At 42.8% G+C, this 18,514-nt stretch overlaps 3 protein-coding genes across 7 annotated transcripts in view; all 3 read left to right on the plus strand.

Annotated features, from left to right (window-relative positions):
• The window catches only part of kif13a (kinesin family member 13A), a 43,597-nt gene extending 40,350 nt beyond the window's left edge, over positions 1 to 3,247 (plus strand). For all 5 annotated transcript variants that reach the window (XM_058376428.1, XM_058376430.1, XM_058376429.1 and 2 more), the window contains 2 exons: positions 1 to 316; positions 452 to 3,247. The exon at positions 1 to 316 is cut by the window's left edge and continues 537 nt beyond it. In XM_058376428.1, coding sequence (XP_058232411.1) covers positions 1 to 316; positions 452 to 591 — 456 coding nt within the window. In that variant the 3' untranslated portion in view covers positions 592 to 3,247. The remainder of the gene's footprint in view (positions 317 to 451) is intronic.
• A 670-nt stretch (positions 3,248 to 3,917) lies between these two features.
• On the plus strand, positions 3,918 to 13,701 carry grinab (glutamate receptor, ionotropic, N-methyl D-aspartate-associated protein 1b (glutamate binding)). The gene is made up of 7 exons (XM_058376785.1): positions 3,918 to 4,077; positions 9,772 to 10,104; positions 10,200 to 10,312; positions 11,018 to 11,218; positions 11,324 to 11,452; positions 11,799 to 11,942; positions 12,968 to 13,701. Exons 2-7 carry the CDS (start codon positions 9,777 to 9,779, stop codon positions 13,115 to 13,117), a joined length of 1,065 nt encoding a protein of 354 aa, XP_058232768.1. The 5' UTR covers positions 3,918 to 4,077; positions 9,772 to 9,776; the 3' UTR covers positions 13,118 to 13,701.
• A 138-nt stretch (positions 13,702 to 13,839) lies between these two features.
• LOC131344460 (speriolin-like protein) lies at positions 13,840 to 18,051 on the plus strand. Its single transcript, XM_058376787.1, has 4 exons — positions 13,840 to 14,616; positions 16,784 to 16,942; positions 17,056 to 17,180; positions 17,369 to 18,051. Exons 1-4 carry the CDS (start codon positions 14,322 to 14,324, stop codon positions 17,699 to 17,701), a joined length of 912 nt encoding a protein of 303 aa, XP_058232770.1. The 5' UTR covers positions 13,840 to 14,321; the 3' UTR covers positions 17,702 to 18,051.
• The last annotated feature ends 463 nt before the right edge of the window (positions 18,052 to 18,514 follow it).

Consider the following 18,514-nt stretch of genomic DNA (forward strand, 5'->3'; position numbering starts at 1 on the left):
CACGCAGGCACTGATGTTCTAGAGGCAAGGTGCCACCTCCACAACGGCAGCGAGGGTCCGTCCTCATCCTCGTCCTCTCCCGGAACGCCCCCTCACCCCGCCACGGCAGAGGACACGCCACGGAGAAACGGGGCCAGGATTAGCCCCACCCCCTCGAGCGAGGACGAGGAGGGCGCGCCCGTGGCACAGCTGCCTGACTGGATGGCACCTGGAGAGCAGGTGTGGGTGGGCACGAGGAGTGGCATGGTGCACTATGTCGGCGGAGTCGAGTTCGCCCAGGGCATCTGGGTGGGAGTGGAGCTGGACTGTGCTGTAGGTGTGTACACAATTACTTAGTTCATTTTAATTACTTTAATTAGTCTGTGATGTCATACTTCCACAAAGTTGACTTTCCATGATTAGCATGTGTGTGTGTATGTGTGTGTGTGTGTGTGTGTGTGCCTCCACACAGGTAAACACAACGGCACAGTGCAGGGTCGAGTGTATTTCCGCTGCGCTACAGGTCACGGGGTGTTCGTGCGTCCGGCAGGGCTCAGTAGATCGCCCGTTTCCATGGACACCGACCCACAGCTCCGACCCGTGCTGCTGTAGGGAACACACGCCCACTTATTATGGGATGGTTTGGGTTCAGAGCTGATGTGGAACAGGCTGCGTGTCGATATTTAACATCATATCACGATCATTTTAATCCTGCTCCATGAGGACACGCAGCGCCGGATTTGTCTGCAATAACAGAGCTTCCTTCACAGTACAGGGCCGATGTCATGACAGTATCGTGTGTTAAATATCAGCGCATAGCAGAGCTCATTACTGGCACATACTTAGCGTAGACTTTCTTTATTTCCCTGTGTATTTTTTTAGACTATTTAAAAAACAAAAAAAAAAGATCCCTCTTTGAATGTCAAATGCACCGTTGCACAAATTCTCCCTCACAATATATCTTAGTGATGATGTTTAAGCTCGAACTTAACTTCAAGCCGCCTTCTGTTTTACGCCTTATTTTTGCCACTTTGACTGAACACGGCTGAGAGGTGACACAGATCGGCTTCAGCTGAGCTTCTGGAAAATTCGCTGGAGTTAAGAAAGTACTACTGTTTATTCACATGATTATATCAGGTGTTACCAAAGACGCTTGCTGTTTAAAACTGAAACCTTTTGTGTTCTTATCGTGTGTGTGTGTGTGTGTGTGTGTGTGTGTGTGTGGTAGACGTGCCAATATTATTGTTATACACTATGTTGCCAAAAGTATTGGGACACCCCTCCAAATCATTGAATTCAGGTGTTGTTTTTCAGGGGTTGGGCTCGGCCCCTTAGTTTCAGTGAAAGGAACTCTTAATGTTTCAGCTTCATACCAAGACATTTTGGACAATTTCATGCTCTTTGTGGGAACAGTTTGGGGATGACCCCTTCCTGTTCCAACATGACTGCACACCAGTGACCAAAGCAAGGTCCATAAAGACATGGATGAGTGAGTTTGGTGTGGAGGAACTTGACTGGCCTGCACAAAGTCCTGACCTCAACCCCATAGAACACCTTTGGGATGAATTAGAGCGGAGACTGTGAGCCAGACCTTCTCATCCAACATCAGTGCCTGACCTCACAAATGACCGCGCTTCTAGAGGAACGGTCAAAAATTCCCATAAACACATTCCTAAACCTTGTGGAAAGCCTTCCCAGAAGAGTTGAAGCTGTTATAGCTGTAAAGGGCGGGACAACTCCATATTACATTCATGTGCATGTAAAGACAGATGTCCCAAAACTTTTGGCAACATAGTGTATCTCCATAATCAGACCATGTGTTTTCATCTTTACTCACCAGACGATTTTTACAGATCGTCTCGTCTCCTGTGTAACAGTCAGCTGTCCTCATGCAGTCCTTTAAACGGCATAAACATTCATGCTTTCATAAAACACAGTTAAACAAATACATCTCTTGTCTGAGATTGTAAGTGTTAAGGGGTGTGGCCACACTTTAGTAGGTCACATGACCATACCTGCTCTGTACCTTGTCTCTCTCTTAGAAATCTGATTTAACTCCAGTTGCTACTCAGACACATCTCTGTACGAGCCTGTAGTATTACTGCCCCCTAGTGGAGATTTATTATTATTAATATTATTATTATCAGCTAATAGGTGTGTAATGTATTGCGTTTAGTGTAAGTGCTGTATCTTACACACAGACCATCCTGAAATGTCAGAAGGGATTAAAAAATAAATTATTGGCACTTGTCTAGTGTGTGTGTGTGTGTGTGTGTGTGTGTGTGTGGACTGATCCTCACTTAAGTGCCATGTCTTTGGTTTCAGCGCCTCACACTTCTCTGATTGTGGTTAGAAGTTTGTAAACAGGAAGTTGCTTTGTTTTCTTACTGGTTTTCTGAGTACTGTATCTGTGTAAAGAACTTTATTTGGGAACTGTTGCCTGAACGCTTGCACTGGATGGAGAGACGTGTCCTGGACGCACAGAGCCTCCGGAGAGGTTCGGTATATGTACGGAGAGAGAGCTGCGGCTCTGACACATTGAAAGCGGCGTGGTCAGTGCCCTTGTGTGCACAGGGCCGTGCTCGGACTTCACCGAGGACACAACGCCAGCGCCGTTGGACTCATTGGTCTCTTTTTAACTGCAACAGCTTTTCAGTTTGTTTTTGTTTTTGACTAATGAGTAATATTTTCTTACTTTGTAACCGCATGTGCTGAGAAGCGTTTTTATAATCCGTCACGTCGCTCGCTTCGTTCCTTTATCACTGTTTTGCGTTCGATCACGGCGTAACACGTGACAGTCTGCTCGTAAAGGACACATTACAAAGCTGCCTTTTGTAAAAACAAGCTGATGTAATGACGCTGGCAATAACAACACTGTGTGTTAATATATCACGATCAGATCGTATAACTGATAATCAGCACATGCCTTATTCCTTTTATACTCATGCAACTAAAAACCAATATATTTTTAAAAAGGTGTCAGGACGAGGAGAGACGGACGCACGGCTCGAGGAGTCAGTGTGAGATTTATCTGGCTGAAAAGGACTATCGTGGACGTGTGTTTTAATGCTGTAACTGTGTGTGTGTGTGTGTGTGTGTGGATGAAAGAAACCCAAGCCCTTACTCTGGAAGACAAGCTGCTCTCCTTCATGAGGACTTGTACATAGAGCTGTATTTGAACCTATATGATGTACAGAACTGTATTTATATTGTATCAAGAAAGAAATGGGTACAGAGATCTTCTAGAATACAGAACGTTTACAGTTTAAAGTCTTTGTGTTTATTTCTCGGATGTCGATCTGCTATCTGCCCTCTTCCTCATACCTGACCATACACACACACACACACACACACGACTGGTTAGTGTCGCTTACTTTTATTTATTTTATCCATGTGCATGCGTACGCAAAATTCTTATTACAGATATAATTCTGTTTAATATCTAACACAGGTTTATAGTCAACATGTTACTTATTAATATTAATAATACTATTAATAATACTTATATATTATTAATATTAATAATACTTATTCATTCCATATTATTAATATTATTTTTCAACTGACCACTGTTTTATAACAGAATATTACAAATAGCAGTATTTCAATTTTTTTATAATTAAGATTAATATTTTATCATTCATAGGGATGGATTATTTAAAAAAAACAGGATTAAGTTAATAAATAAATTTATGAATCTTTATATTTATTTAATGGACAGAAAACACTTGTCTCCAGTAGACTTAAACTTGTGTAAACAACTGTGGTTTAAAAACGGTGAGCAGCTTTTTTTTTTTTTAAATTAATTAATTAATTGTATTTGTTTGTTTGTTTGTTGTTGTTTACGCGACGTCATTTACATTACACAACTAAGTGACAGCGGAAATCCCGCGTCACGTGACCGGCCGCTTTCCACTCTCATTGGCTGCCTCCTTGTCATTTCAAGCGTGGAGGGAGGCGGGGCTTCACTGGAACGGGCAAAGACGGAATAAAGATGGCGGAGAAATAACTTAAGAAGCTCCATCGATATTTCGCTGAGAAGAATTCGATCGTTTTTCGGATAAAGGTTGAAGAGAATCACAGGAAATTGTACCAGAGGTATGTCGTGTTGTGTCTGATGCTTTTCTGGGTGTCGCAGGTAAGGGAAATAGTTAGATTTGTCGTTGAGATGTGTTGAACTTGTCTGAGCTCACACCACAGCTCTGTGTTTTTATCTGAATGTTTTTAGAGGCTCAATAAAACACGACTGCCATTTTGTTTAGCTTTTTATACACCGTACAGGATCTGAGTTCTGGTTAAATATTAATAAAAGGAATGTGTGTGTTTATTTATTTATTTATTTATTTATTTATATATATAATATATATATATAATGTGTGTATAGTGTGAGCTTGGTCTGGCCGTGGATGTGAGCTGGAGCGTTAATATTTCACCAGCTGACTGTAATGTCTGGTCTTCAGTCAGAGAGAGAGAGAGAGTGTTAAAGTGTAAACTAATACAGAACACAGAGCTCTTCATCTTCATCATCATCATCATCATCAGCTTCTGGATTAAAAACATCAACAAATAAATAAATAAAAGTCTTAATAATTCATCAGCAGAAAGCACACTGTCGAGCTCACGAGGCCTGAAATGGAAACAGAAACCACACGGAGGAAAAAAACCCTAAACCCATGACCCAGGGTTATTTATTTCCAGTTAAAGATTATTTTTTCTATTACTAGGCTTTTTAAAACAAACCTGATCCTCTTAAAATGATATATAAAGACATTATTTTATTATTTACTTCAATTAAAATACACCACAAACCTTTGGAATTGAATTACTGTAATATTCCCAAATTTCTATTATATAGAGAAATTAAATATATATATATATATGTTTTTTTTAATGTGTATAAGTGCAATTATTTGTGAGTACAGTATTGCAGCATTTTTATTTTGATTACTGATACTATAATATTCACACAAATTTCATTTCTATAGAGAATATATATATATATATTTTAAATATTTACTTTATGTATGTTATATATTATTATTTTTATTTCTCTATATAATAGAAATTTGTGTGATTATACTATCAATAATTTATATATATATATATATATACATATATACACTATATTGCCAAAAGTATTCGCTCACCCATCCAAATAATCAGAATCAGGTGTTCCAATCACTTCCATGGCCACAGGTGTATAAAATCAAGCACCTAGGCATGCAGACTGTTTTTACAAACATTTGTGAAAGAATGGGTCGCTCTCAGGAGCTCAGTGAATTCCAGCGTGGAACTGTGATAGGATGCCACCTGTGCAACAAATCCAGTCGTGAAATTTCCTCGCTCCTAAATATTCCACAGTCAACTGTCAGCTGTATTATAAGAACGTGGAAGTGTTTGGGAACGACAGCAACTAACAGCCACGTAAACTGACGGAGCGGGGTCAGCGGATGCTGAGGTGCATAGTGCGAAGAGGTCACCAACTTTCTGCAGAGTCAATCGCTACAGACCTCCAAACTTCATGTGGCCTTCAGATTAGCTGAAGAACAGTGTGCAGAGAGCTTCATGGAATGGGTTTCCATGGCCGAGCAGCTGCATCCAAGCCATACATCACCAAGTGCAATGCAAAGCGTCGGATGCAGTGGTGTAAAGCACGCCGCCACTGGACTCTAGAGCAGTGGAGACGCGTTCTCTGGAGTGACGAATCACAGCGTTCCCAGAAGAGTTGAAGCTGTTATAGCTGCAAAGGGTGGACCGACGTCATATTGAACCCTATGGATTAGGAATGGGATGTCACTTAAGTTCATATGCGAGTCAAGGCAGGTGAGCGAATACTTTTGGCAATATAGTGTGTGTATGTGTGTGTGTGTATGTATATATATATATATATATATATATATATATACAGTATTTTAATTTTTTTTATTTATTTAAATATATATATATATATATATAATGTATGTATATATATAAAATATATTTTTGTTTTAATTACTGAAAATCTAATTTAAAATAATATAAATATAAAATATTATTCACTTAAATATTCTAATTAATTTAATTGTCATTATTTATGGCGTGTAATTTCCATAGTTTAATGTAGAAAACCTTCAGGGGGAATTCCAGCTGAAATATCTCGGCGTGACTCGCCGTCATGTTGTTTATGTATCGGACGTGACTGGACTGGACGAGTCGTGTCACACCATGATGTAATCAAGATGTAATCGATCAAAAAAAAATTTACCGTAAGTGAAATTTAATAACCGAAGCAAAAGTTGTGAAAATTAAAGTGCTTTTTTTTATTTCTTGCCAGATCAGGTGATGTAGAGGCGGTGCCTCAGAGAGCGTAGTTTCTCTTCGGATTGGACTGTAATCACTCGGTCTGTAGCCCCGCCCCCAAACCAGCACACAGTCACATGACACCAATCACGTTAACACGCCTGCTGAATGTGTGTGTGGGGGGGGGGCTCTAATTTTATTTAAATTATTAAATAAACTCCACCCAGTTAACCAGAGAGCTTTATTTGTTTTTCAGCTCTTATGTCCTGAAGGTTCATTATTAATTATTCATTATTCATTCAGCCTGGAGGTGTTATTTCACACAAACAGGAAGATGAATGATTTATATAATAAATAAACATATTCTTACATACTGAATACAGAAATAAATCAAGCTTCATGTCATTAAACTTGTTTTCTATTTTAGTGACAGACCCATAAGTCTTCAGTTTTAGTTTTATAGAATTAATTGTGAACACCCCGAGTGTGTATTTTTTGTAAATTCTTAAGAAACAGACAGCCCACACAGGTGAAGGGAGATAGACGCGGCGTGGATGGTGATAAGATAAACCTCTATTCGTCCCACAGTGGGGAAATTTTCACGTTACTGCAGCGAGAAAATATGAAGCAGGGATAAAGAATCTGTATAAATACAGAGAAAAATTAAAATTAAAAAGAAATAAAATAACAATAAAAATAACCAAATTTTAATTATTGTAGTGCAACAAGTATCACGCACACAGCAGTGTGTATTATGATGACCGGTTACAAGGTTCGAGTCGCCTAGAAATATTTATCATGAAGACAATCGTGTACTGTACTGTATCTTTTACCCAGAATTCACTCTGATTTCCTCACACCACATGGCAGCAGCTGCTTCCAGGCTGTTTATAATAATAATTTTTTAATGATTGGTGTTTGTGGTGTTGGTCATTGTGCTGGTGTTGGTCATTGTGGTGTTGTTGGTCATTGTGCTGGTGTTTGTGTTGTTGTTGGTCATTGTGCTGGTGTTGGTCATTGTGCTGGTGTTTGTGTTGTTGGTCATTGTGCTGGTGTTGGTCATTGTGGTGGTGTTTGTGTTGGTCATTGTGCTGGTGTTGGTCATTGTGGTGGTGTTTGTGTTGTTGGTCATTGTGGTGGTGTTGGTCATTGTGGTGGTGTTGGTCATTGTGGTGGTGTTTGTGTTGTTGGTCATTGTGGTGGTGTTTGTGTTGTTGGTCATTGTGGTGGTGTTTGTGTTGTTGGTCATTGTGCTGGTGTTGGTCATTGTGGTGGTGTTTGTGCTGTTGGTCATTGTGGTGGTGTTTGTGCTGTTGGTCATTGTGGTGGTGTTTGTGTTGTTGGTCATTGTGGTGGTGTTTGTGTTGTTGGTCATTGTGGTGGTGTTGGTCATTGTGGTGGTGTTTGTGTTGTTGGTCATTGTGGTGGTGTTTGTGTTGTTGGTCATTGTGGTGGTGTTGGTCATTGTGGTGGTGTTTGTGTTGTTGGTCATTGTGGTGGTGTTGGTCATTGTGGTGGTGTTTGTGTTGTTGGTCATTGTGCTGGTGTTGGTCATTGTGGTGGTGTTTGTGTTGTTGGTCATTGTGCTGGTGTTGGTCATTGTGGTGGTGTTTGTGTTGGTCATTGTGCTGGTGTTTGTGTTGGTCATTGTGCTGGTGTTTGTGTTGCTGGTCATTGTGCTGGTGTTGGTCATTGTGCTGGTGTTGGTCATTGTGGTGGTGTTTGTGTTGTTGGTCATTGTGCTGGTGTTGGTCATTGTGGTGGTGTTTGTGTTGGTCATTGTGCTGGTGTTGGTCATTGTGCTGGTGTTGGTCATTGTGGTGGTGTTTGTGTTGTTGGTCATTGTGGTGGTGTTGGTCATTGTGGTGGTGTTTGTGTTGGTCATTGTGCTGGTGTTTGTGTTGGTCATTGTGCTGGTGTTTGTGTTGGTCATTGTGCTGGTGTTTGTGTTGTTGGTCATTGTGGTGGTGTTGGTCATTGTGCTGGTGTTGGTCATTGTGGTGGTGTTTGTGTTGCTGGTCATTGTGGTGATGGTCATTGTGGTGGTGTTTGTGTTGTTGGTCATTGTGCTGGTGTTGGTCATTGTGCTGGTGTTTGTGTTGTTGGTCATTGTGGTGGTGTTGGTGTTTGTGTTGGTCATTGTGGTGGTGTTATTGGTCATTGTGGTGGTGTTTGTGTTGGTCATTGTGGTGGTGTTTGTGTTGTTGGTCATTGTGGTGGTGTTATTGGTCATTGTGGTGGTGTTGGTGTTTGTGTTGGTCATTGTGGTGGTGTTATTGGTCATTGTGGTGGTGTTTGTGTTGTTCATTGTGGTGGTGTTTGTGTTGGTCATTGTGGTGGTGTTTGTGTTGGTCATTGTGGTGGTGTTATTGGTCATTGTGGTGGTGTTTGTGTTGGTCATTGTGGTGGTGTTTGTGTTGTTGGTCATTGTGGTGGTGTTATTGGTCATTGTGGTGGTGTTGGTGTTTGTGTTGGTCATTGTGGTGGTGTTATTGGTCATTGTGGTGGTGTTTGTGTTGTTCATTGTGGTGGTGTTTGTGTTGGTCATTGTGGTGGTGTTTGTGTTGGTCATTGTGGTGGTGTTATTGGTCATTGTGGTGGTGTTTGTGTTGGTCATTGTGGTGGTGTTTGTGTTGTTGGTCATTGTGGTGGTGTTATTGGTCATTGTGGTGGTGTTGGTGTTTGTGTTGGTCATTGTGGTGGTGTTATTGGTCATTGTGGTGGTGTTGGTGTTTGTGTTGGTCATTGTGCTGGTGTTGGTCATTGTGCTGGTGTTTGTGTTGTTGGTCATTGTGGTGGTGTTGGTGTTTGTGTTGGTCATTGTGGTGGTGTTATTGGTCATTGTGGTGGTGTTGGTGTTTGTGTTGGTCATTGTGCTGGTGTTGGTCATTGTGCTGGTGTTTGTGTTGTTGGTCATTGTGGTGGTGTTGGTGTTTGTGTTGGTCATTGTGGTGGTGTTGGTGTTTGTGTTGTTGGTCATTGTGCTGGTGTTGGTCATTGTGCTGGTGTTTGTGTTGTTGGTCATTGTGGTGGTGTTGGTGTTTGTGTTGGTCATTGTGGTGGTGTTATTGGTCATTGTGGTGGTGTTTGTGTTGGTCATTGTGGTGGTGTTTGTGTTGTTGGTCATTGTGGTGGTGTTATTGGTCATTGTGGTGGTGTTGGTGTTTGTGTTGGTCATTGTGGTGGTGTTGGTCATTGTGGTGTTGTTGGCCATTGTGGTGGTGTTTGTGTTGTTGGTCATTGTGGTGGTGTTGGTCATTGTGGTGGTGTGTTTGGTCATTGTCATGATCTGATATCAGAGCTGTCTTTCATGCGTCTCGTCTCCTGCTTAATTAAGGTTTAATGTATTTTATATATTTATATCGGGTGCAGGTGTAAAAAATTAATGATGGAAAATATCCAGAGAGTGACGAGAATCCGGAATAAAAATGACTTTACTCTCGTCAGAGCTGATTATTTGGAAAAAGTCAATGATATGGTTTTTCATATTTATCTTTATCTTTTTATTTCTAGTCATCATGTCGCAGAATAAAAGTGGATACGTCCCGTTTGTGGACAGCAGCTCGCCCCCAGCGCCGCAGGGTTTCGCATACGGACAGCCGAACCCCGCCGGATTCGTCCTGCCTCCTCCGGACTACAATGGGATGCCCGGAGTCCCAGGAGTGCCTGGAGTGCCTGGCGGTGCCCCCTTTCCTCCACCGGGAGCTTTCATGCATCCAATGTACGGTCAGGGAGGACCCGGATTTCCACAGGCGCCTTTCCCACACGCGGCTCCGTACAACCCGCCGCCTCCCGAACCGTCCGCAAATCCGGCTCCCAATCCGACCCCGTACCAGTATACGCCAGGTGAGGAGGCGGGGCCATGCGCAGAAAGCGCACCTGGAAAATAAATCGATGTATATTTTATAGTTTTTTAAGTGTTTCTGTTTTATGAAACACAGACCCTTCCAACAACTTTTACCAAACTGACGAGCCTCCGCCGGTCTACAATCACGAGGAGATCACAGTCTCGGGCTTTGACGATAAAGCAGTGAGACGAGCGTTCATCCGCAAGGTACGAAAAACAATTGTGTGCATTTTAATTAAATTAAATTATTTGTTTAGTTTAATCATTTATTTATTTAAATTAACTAATTTATTTTTTATTATTTTAAATCTTTAATTTGTATTAAATTTCAGTGATTTAATTTTTAACGATTAATAATATAATAGAATTATTTTGTTCCTGGAATCAGTGATCACTGGAGCCTGATGATGAATGTCATATTTTATTTACAGATATCATGATGTTAATTTAGAGACACAGAGCAGCATTAATCTGCATGTTAATGAATATGTAAATTAAACCCCAGCCCTAACACATCATCTAACACCAGAGAGCTGAGTCCTGGGCTCTGATTGGTCAGAAGCTGCTCTTTTTTTGTTTGTTTGTTTGTAATGCAAAACCTAATGCAAATCACAGGTTTGTGTTAAAAACCTGTATTTTCTTAAAATAATTTTTTTGAGAATTGTTATTGTTTCCATAGTAACAGCTCCGTTCACGGTGAGTTGTATAGCAGAAGCCACTAAAAATAAATAAATAAATAACCTTGAAAATTGCAGTGATGTAAGAGGAATAAAACTCTGTCTCTGTCTGTCTGGGTCTCTGTCTGTCTGTCTGTATGTGTGTGTCTGTCTCTGTCTGGGTCTCTGTCTGTGTGTCTGTATCTGTCCGTCTGTGTGTCTGTCTCGCTGTCTTTGTGTGTGTGCGTGTGCGCAGGTCTTCCTGGTTCTCACCTTGCAGCTCATCGTCACCTTCTCGGCCGTGGCTCTCTTCACCTTTGAGCACAACATCAAGACATTCGTGAGGCAGAACACCTGGACCTACTGGATCTCCTACATCATCTTCCTGGTCCCGCTCATCGCCATCAGCTGCTGTGGAGAATTCCGCCGCAAACACCCATGGAACCTGGTCGCCTTGGTAACGAGCCACACGTCACTCCGGTCACACATGTAGCGCAGGTGTTTCTCCTCGGTCAGCGCAGGTAACACGTAGCCTGACGTCTTCTGACACTCTTCCTTCCAGTCGGTGTTGACCCTGAGCATGTCCTACATGACGGGGATGATCGCCAGCTTCTACGACACGGACGCCGTCATCATGGCCGTGGGCATCACCGTGGTGGTCTGCTTCACAGTGGTCATCTTCTCCCTGCAGGTCAGCTTTTATTAAAGACTAGAGGAAAGCATATTAGTTCTATAAGTAATACAGAACCTTTTAGAGCTGCTGATCAACTCTTGAGGAGCAGAACTTACCCAGAATGCACTGCACCTTATAACAAGGCTACACATTTATAACTAGTTTATTACAACAGATTAGTGTTTCAAATACAACAGCTCTTCCCTTCTCCTGTTCATAGAACTTCATTATGCTTGAATTTCCTGGAAGTGCTCAGTCCAGGAAGTGAAATTTGCTGTGTGTGTGTTGATTAAACAGAGATGATGAAATGATTAGAGCTCTGACGTGTATTTTTTTTCTTTCTTCCTCTTACAAACGCACACAGAGTAAGTACGACTTCACTTCCTGTGCCGGAGTCCTGTTCGTGTGCGTGATCGTCCTCTTCGTCTTTGGGATCCTCTGCATCTTCATCCGCAACAAAATCCTGCAAATTGTGTACGCCTCACTGGGCGCGCTCATCTTCACCTGCGTAAGATTTCCTTTATTTATTTTTTTATTGTTTGTTTTTCTGTTCAAAACAGTCACAGGAAATAAACGTCACAGGAAATGAGGTCTGCTCCAGGAAGCTTAAACTTCCTAAAATTCAGAATCTGTTGATCCAGATTCTGCTTTCTGGAACGCCGATAGCTTTTACACACAGAATCGGCATGCTACACTATATTGCCAAAAGTTTTGGGACACTCCTCCAATTCATTGAGTTCAGGGTTTGGGCTCGACCCCTTAGTTCCAGTGAAAGGAACTCTTAATGCTTCAGCTTCATACCAAGACATTTTGGACAATTTCATGCTCTTTGTGTGAACAGTTTGGGGATGACCCCTTCCTGTTCCAACATGTCTACACACCAGTGACCAAAGCAAGGTCCATAAAGACATGGATGACAGAGTCTGGTGTGGAGGAACTTGACTGGCCTGCACAGAGTCCTGACCTCAACCCCATAGAACACCTTTGGGATGAATTAGAGTGGAGAATGTGAGCCAGGCCTTCTCGTCCAACATCAGTGCCTGACCTCATAAATGCGTTTCTAGTGGAACGGTCAAAAATTCCCATAAACACACTCCTAAACCTGGTGGAAAGCCTTCCCAGAAGAGTTGAAGCTGTTAAAGCTGTAAAGGGTGGGACAACTCCATATTACATTCAAAATAAAACGTCTCAGTTTTGGCCTGGCTCGCAGTTCACGCCTGAATTCAAGGATTTGGAGGGGTGTCCCAAAATTTTTGACAATATAAGTGTAGTTAGCTGATCTTAACAAGCTAACGTAGCTCATGTTAGCGATGAACAGACTGTGGTTGTCATGGGAACGCATTGCGAGGAAAATTTTAGACAGATTAAATCAAAGGCTCATGTTCATGTGCTAGTTTACTAGCAGCTAGCTGATAACGTCATCATATATATATATATATATATAACAGCATGTTTTTTTAGCGAGCTGCTTTAAGCCATGTTAGCGCTGCATGCTGCTCCTGTGCTGCGGGTAACGCGCGTGTTGTGTTGTAGTTTTTGGCCGTGGATACGCAGCTGCTTCTGGGGAACAAGAAACTGTCCCTGAGTCCAGAGGAGTACGTGTTCGGAGCGCTGAACCTTTACCTGGACATCATCAACATCTTCCTGTACATCCTCCAGATCATCGGGCGGAGCCGCAACTAACGTGCAGCCGGCGGCGTGAACACACACGCGCACACGCACGCGCTCGTGTCTCTCTCTTTAATGATTAACGCTTGTTTTATTCACGCTTGTGTAGAAACTTTCATAACTACAGTGTGATCCAGCTTAATATTATTATTATTATTATTATTATTATTATTATTATTAGAGATCCTGTTCCACTTTCACTCCGCACAATCAATCCCGTTTAGCAAAGATTGCTAGCGTCGCCTCGTAGTCTAAAGCCTCCAGTTTAGCATGGTGCGCTAAAGACTCCTCTCTGAATATTTGGGTGAATTCCTCAGAAATCTGAACTCTGCATTTATTACCCCTTTAATGCAGTCATCAGTTAGCCGTAGCCTATAACAGTGTAGTAATAGACACTTTATTACCGTGGGATTGCTTTTAGTTTCTGTTTAGTTTTTGTTTTTTTGTTTCGATTATCACACAGACTTTTAGTTTTATTAAAGGTTCTTATATCAATCTTTGATTAGTTTGTTGCTGTAATTCTGAATAATACATATAAAGAAATGTGTATTTTTCAATAAATGTATGTGAGATAAAAGAATAAACCTTTCCCCCTCTTCCCTCTGCCTGATGGTTTTAATGAACAATTTGCAGGACAAAAATTACAGGTCTATAAAACCTATAAAATCTGCATTAAAACGTGCATAATTAGCATTTTTTAGATGTATTTCTCGTCATGGGCGTGTTCCACTGCTGCAGTAACACATGAGCAAATCAACCGGAATTTACAAACAGTTCTTTAACGTGAAACAAACAAAAAAATAAGATTGTTTTATGATTATAATGTGTGGCTCAGTGCAGAGCCAGGGGTGCCAAAACTTTTGCCTCTGAGCGATAGAGTGCTGGTTATGTGTGTTATAATGGAGGCGTGTGTACGTTGTGTTTATTAGATCAAATAAAATGCTGGTATTCGCACTCAGATGTGGTTTATTACCTGATTTATCTGATAAAATCTAATAAATTATAAAACTCCAGCTTTTACTTTATTATACTACAAATATGTGATTGTTTTTATTCAACCAATCAGTGATCAGCACTCTTTCTAGCTCCTCCCACTTGCCTGGACTGGGTTCTTAGTGGGAGGAGCTAGAACATTCCAAAAGGGCTGAAGAGTCCAGGGTTTTTTTTGAACCTTGGAATCAATTCCTGAACCTGTGACCTCACAATCAAGAACATTTTGATGTCCAGTTCTCTGATGTCACTCCAGACCTCAGGAGTGGTCAGTCAGTTACTTTGTCTCCCAGAGAAACGCTGTATTTTTGCTTCGTCTGTGATTTTAAAGTTGATTATGATGGATGAACGTGAGTTTGACTTTACGGCCTCGCTGCTTCTCCAAAACGAGAAGCTCAGGCGTGAGGTGGAGGATCTGAAAACAATGCTGAGTTTGGTGATGGAGAACCTGGAGCTGCGTTCGAGGCTGGACAGCTTCTCCTCAGCCAGAGATACGGTCATGGAGGAACATGAGCTCAGAGCAGGTTAGCCCACATCAGCAACTTTCTCATATCACCCACACCCACACAACTACACCCACACCCACAACTACACCCACACACCTACACCCACACAACTACACAACTACACCTACACCTTCACCCACACCCACACCATCAACTACACTCACACAACAACACCCATACCTTCACCCACACAACTACACCCATACCTTCACCCACACAACTACACCCACACACACACAACTACACCCATACCTTCACCCACACACACAACACCCACACAACTACACCTACACCTTCACCCACACCATCAACTACACTCACACAACAACACCCATACCTTCACCCACACACCTACACCCACAACACCTTCACCCACACCAACACCTTCACCCACACAACTACACCCACACACACACAACTACACCCATACCTTCACCCACACACACAACACCCACACAACTACACCTACACCTTCACCCACACCATCAACTACACTCACACAACAACACCCATACCTTCACCCACACACCTACACCCACACAACTACACCCACAACACCTTCACCCACACCAACACCTTCACCCACACAACTACACCCACACACACACAACTACACCCATACCTTCACCCACACACACAACACCCACACAACTACACCTACACCTTCACCCACACCATCAACTACACTCACACAACAACACCCATACCTTCACCCACACAACTACACCCACACCTTCATCTACACCCACACAACTACACCCACACACACAACACCCACACCTTTACCCACACAACTACACCCATGTCTTCACCCACACCCACACCAACAACAACAACTTCACCCACAACAACACTCACACCCACAACCTGAATTCCAACACACCTTTCATCAAAGCAATTCAATTAATTATTAGCTGCTTTGACTGATCATTTGGGTTTATTTCAAACCTTCAAACCTACCTTTGGGGTGTAACAGGCTGACAATTTAGATGTGTGACTTTAACAGGCTGGTTTTATGCCTGAAATCTTCCACTGACTAAAACAGACTATTATACTGTACACCAATCAACCATAACATTATGACCAGTGAGAGGTGCCGTGAATAAGACTGAGTATCTCCTCATCATGGCACCTGTTAGTGGGTGGGATATATCAGGCAGCAGGTGAACATTTTGTCCTCAAAGTTGATGTTAGAAGCAGGAAAAATGGACAAGCATAAGGATTTGAGCTTTGAGTTTGACGAAGGGACAAATTGTGATGGCTAGACCACTGGATCAGAGCATCTCCAAAACTGCAGCTCTTGTGGGGTGTTCCCGGTCTGCAGTGGTCAGTATCTATCAAAAGTATGTTTGAAGTTCTGAAAGTTGTGATTTGAAGCCCATGGAGGCATCTTACAGGACTTGAAGGATCTGCTGCAAACATCTTGGTGCCAGATCCCACAGCACACCTTCAGGGATCTAGTGGAGTCCATGCCTCGACGGGTCAGGGCTGTTTTGGCAGCGAAAGGGGAACCATCAGAATATTAAGCAGGTGGTCATAATGTTATGCCTGATCGGTGTATATCAACTCACTCGCTCTAGAGTTTCACCATTTCAAATGTTCCGTCAAGAGAAATATATGTTCGTTTAACGTGTGGAAGGAGCCTCCAGTGTCAGAGCCATGTATCAGTCAGAGGGAAAGCTTCCCACATCTTCAGGACAGAGGAGTTTACACTGCTTTGCGGTTTCTTTGCGGTGATCCAAGGAAGGAACAGTGGTGAACCGGTGACAGGGTCATGGGTGGTCGAGGGTCATTGATGCATGTGGGGAGAGAAGGCTGGCCCGTGTGATCCGATCCAACAGATGAGCTACTGTTGCTCAAACTGCTGAAGAAGTTAATGCTGGTTCTGATAGAAAGGGGTCAGAATACACAGTGCAGGATGGGTCAGGGCTGTTTTGACAGCAAAAAGGAGACCAACACAATATTAGACAGGAGGTCATAATGTAATGGCTGATTGGTGTATATTTACATTAACATACTGATATATACGTGTTCTGGAAAATTCTGTAATACTTACATTAAATAGTTTTGTTACTGTCATGTGCACTGAGCTGCTGTTGACCTAAAAAACCTTCATCCTTCATGGGTCTAATCTCTTCATCTGTTAACCAGTTCTGTGTTTGTGTTTGTGATGTGTGTGATTCAGGGAAGAAATCCACGTTCCAGTGGCATGACAGTTCAGTGAATGAGAGCCTGTTCAGAGCAGGTCTTATCGCACCTCATCACACGTCGTCTCCACTCAGAACCCCAGCGAGCAGACCTGCAGGTCCGGGCACGTCCTTCTCGTCCGCCCAGGGGGTGAAAGGTGAGTGACGTCGTGTTGCTATTGTCGTTCATGCATGCCTGTAGTCTAGGATGCATCACTGCTTCTTTCTACACATATATGTATGTTAAGATGTTGTGTATCTCAATCTACAGAGCGCCAGCGCTTGTTGGGGGAAATCGGCTTCCAGCTGGAACGCAGGATCCTCTCCCACGTCTTCTACAAAAACACCAGACTGTACGGCTTCACCGTCAACAACATACAGGAAAAGATCATACAGGTGAGCTGCTGCAGGTGATGGGAAAGTTGAGATGTTAGGTCACAGGTCGTGGGTCAGAATACAGGCGAGCTAGCATGGCTCACTGGTCAGAGTACAGCTGAGACTGTACAGATCTTTTAGTACACTTCATAGGTCAAAGTAGAAGTGAGTTATACTTATAACAGGTCATCTGGTGATGTCTTTGGCAGGTGTCTACACATCCTCTGACCGGACAGGTGGATAAGGCGTACAGGTCCGAGCTGACCAAGCGCTATGTAGACCTGATGGATCGCCTCAGTGCTTTGGGCTACAACATGACACTCCATCCTCCCTTCACCGAGTTCATCATCAACATGTACGGCATCTTAGCGGTCCGACCGGACACGTGCACGGCCCGGGGACAGGGCTACAACAACCTGGACGACATGCGGTGTGCGATGTTGGAGGCGGTGCCACCCAGCCTGCTGAAAGACCTCCTGGTCCTCTTCAGCTGCCTGTGCTACCTGGCGGAGAAGGATGGAAAACCGCTCATCCTGTGGTAGCGCTATGCGCTAGCTCACTTCCGTGAACTGCTAGATAAACTGAGGACTTTTGTTAATCATTAAATAGTCTGGAACATGACCTTACTGCTTCGTTTTTATTTATCCTACACCTCACAGATATTATTAAGATTGACCTGGGCAGACAAGGCTAGCGTAGCTACTGAGTACGGGAAGCTAATAGCCTCCAGTGTAGCATTGTACATTGAAATCAGTTGTTCTGTGTCTTTCAGGTTAAAACAAACTGTACACAACAGCTAGAGATTCATTACAACACATCCACTGAAGTAATGCCTCAGAAATGATCTGATCTGATGATGAGGACTGATCCTGATTTGTGTTTCTTGTTGTGGGTTTCCTCAGGGTTCGCCAGTTTCCTTCCAATAACACCCTAAGGTGGACTGGCTGTGCTAAATGGTGTGAATGTGAGTGTGTGTGGTGTGCTGGGGTGAACCGGCGTCCCATCCCACGTATTCCCACCACACACCCTGGTGTTCCCGGGATATTCTCCGGGTCCTGAACAGGACCAGTGAATGTGTGTGTAAGATTCAATAATCGACAATGATTGATAAACCACACCAAAGCATGAAACCCATTTACCCATTTTCCCTCACCAAAGCAAATAAAAAAAAACACTGAATTGAACTTTTATTAGGTTCGAGTAGGAGGGTCAGTGGTGCAGAGACAGTCGTAGGGTGTGTTTAAATCCGTGAGGTAAACTTAGCTTAGCTCTGCTTCCACCACACCTTTAATACGAACCGCGGGAACGCGCAGAGGCGCGCGTGCGCGAGCCTGACCCAATACGGCTCTTGCCGC

This window comes from Hemibagrus wyckioides, linkage group LG23 (genome assembly GCF_019097595.1).
Source record: "Hemibagrus wyckioides isolate EC202008001 linkage group LG23, SWU_Hwy_1.0, whole genome shotgun sequence".
In the NCBI taxonomy this organism is placed as follows: Eukaryota; Metazoa; Chordata; class Actinopteri; order Siluriformes; family Bagridae; genus Hemibagrus; species Hemibagrus wyckioides.

Bases quoted from the DNA above. Each gene is read 5' to 3' on its own strand.
- grinab (XM_058376785.1), top strand. From the start codon at position 9,777: ATGTCGCAGAATAAAAGTGGATACGTCCCGTTTGTGGACAGCAGCTCG. The intron at 10,313-11,017 runs GTACGAAAAACA...GCGTGTGCGCAG, and splicing joins GACGAGCGTTCATCCGCAAG to GTCTTCCTGGTTCTCACCTT. The intron at 11,219-11,323 runs GTAACGAGCCAC...TCTTCCTTCCAG, and splicing joins CATGGAACCTGGTCGCCTTG to TCGGTGTTGACCCTGAGCAT.
- LOC131344460 (XM_058376787.1), top strand. From the start codon at position 14,322: ATGTCCAGTTCTCTGATGTCACTCCAGACCTCAGGAGTGGTCAGTCAG. The intron at 16,943-17,055 runs GTGAGTGACGTC...CTCAATCTACAG, and splicing joins GTCCGCCCAGGGGGTGAAAG to AGCGCCAGCGCTTGTTGGGG. The intron at 17,181-17,368 runs GTGAGCTGCTGC...TGTCTTTGGCAG, and splicing joins TACAGGAAAAGATCATACAG to GTGTCTACACATCCTCTGAC.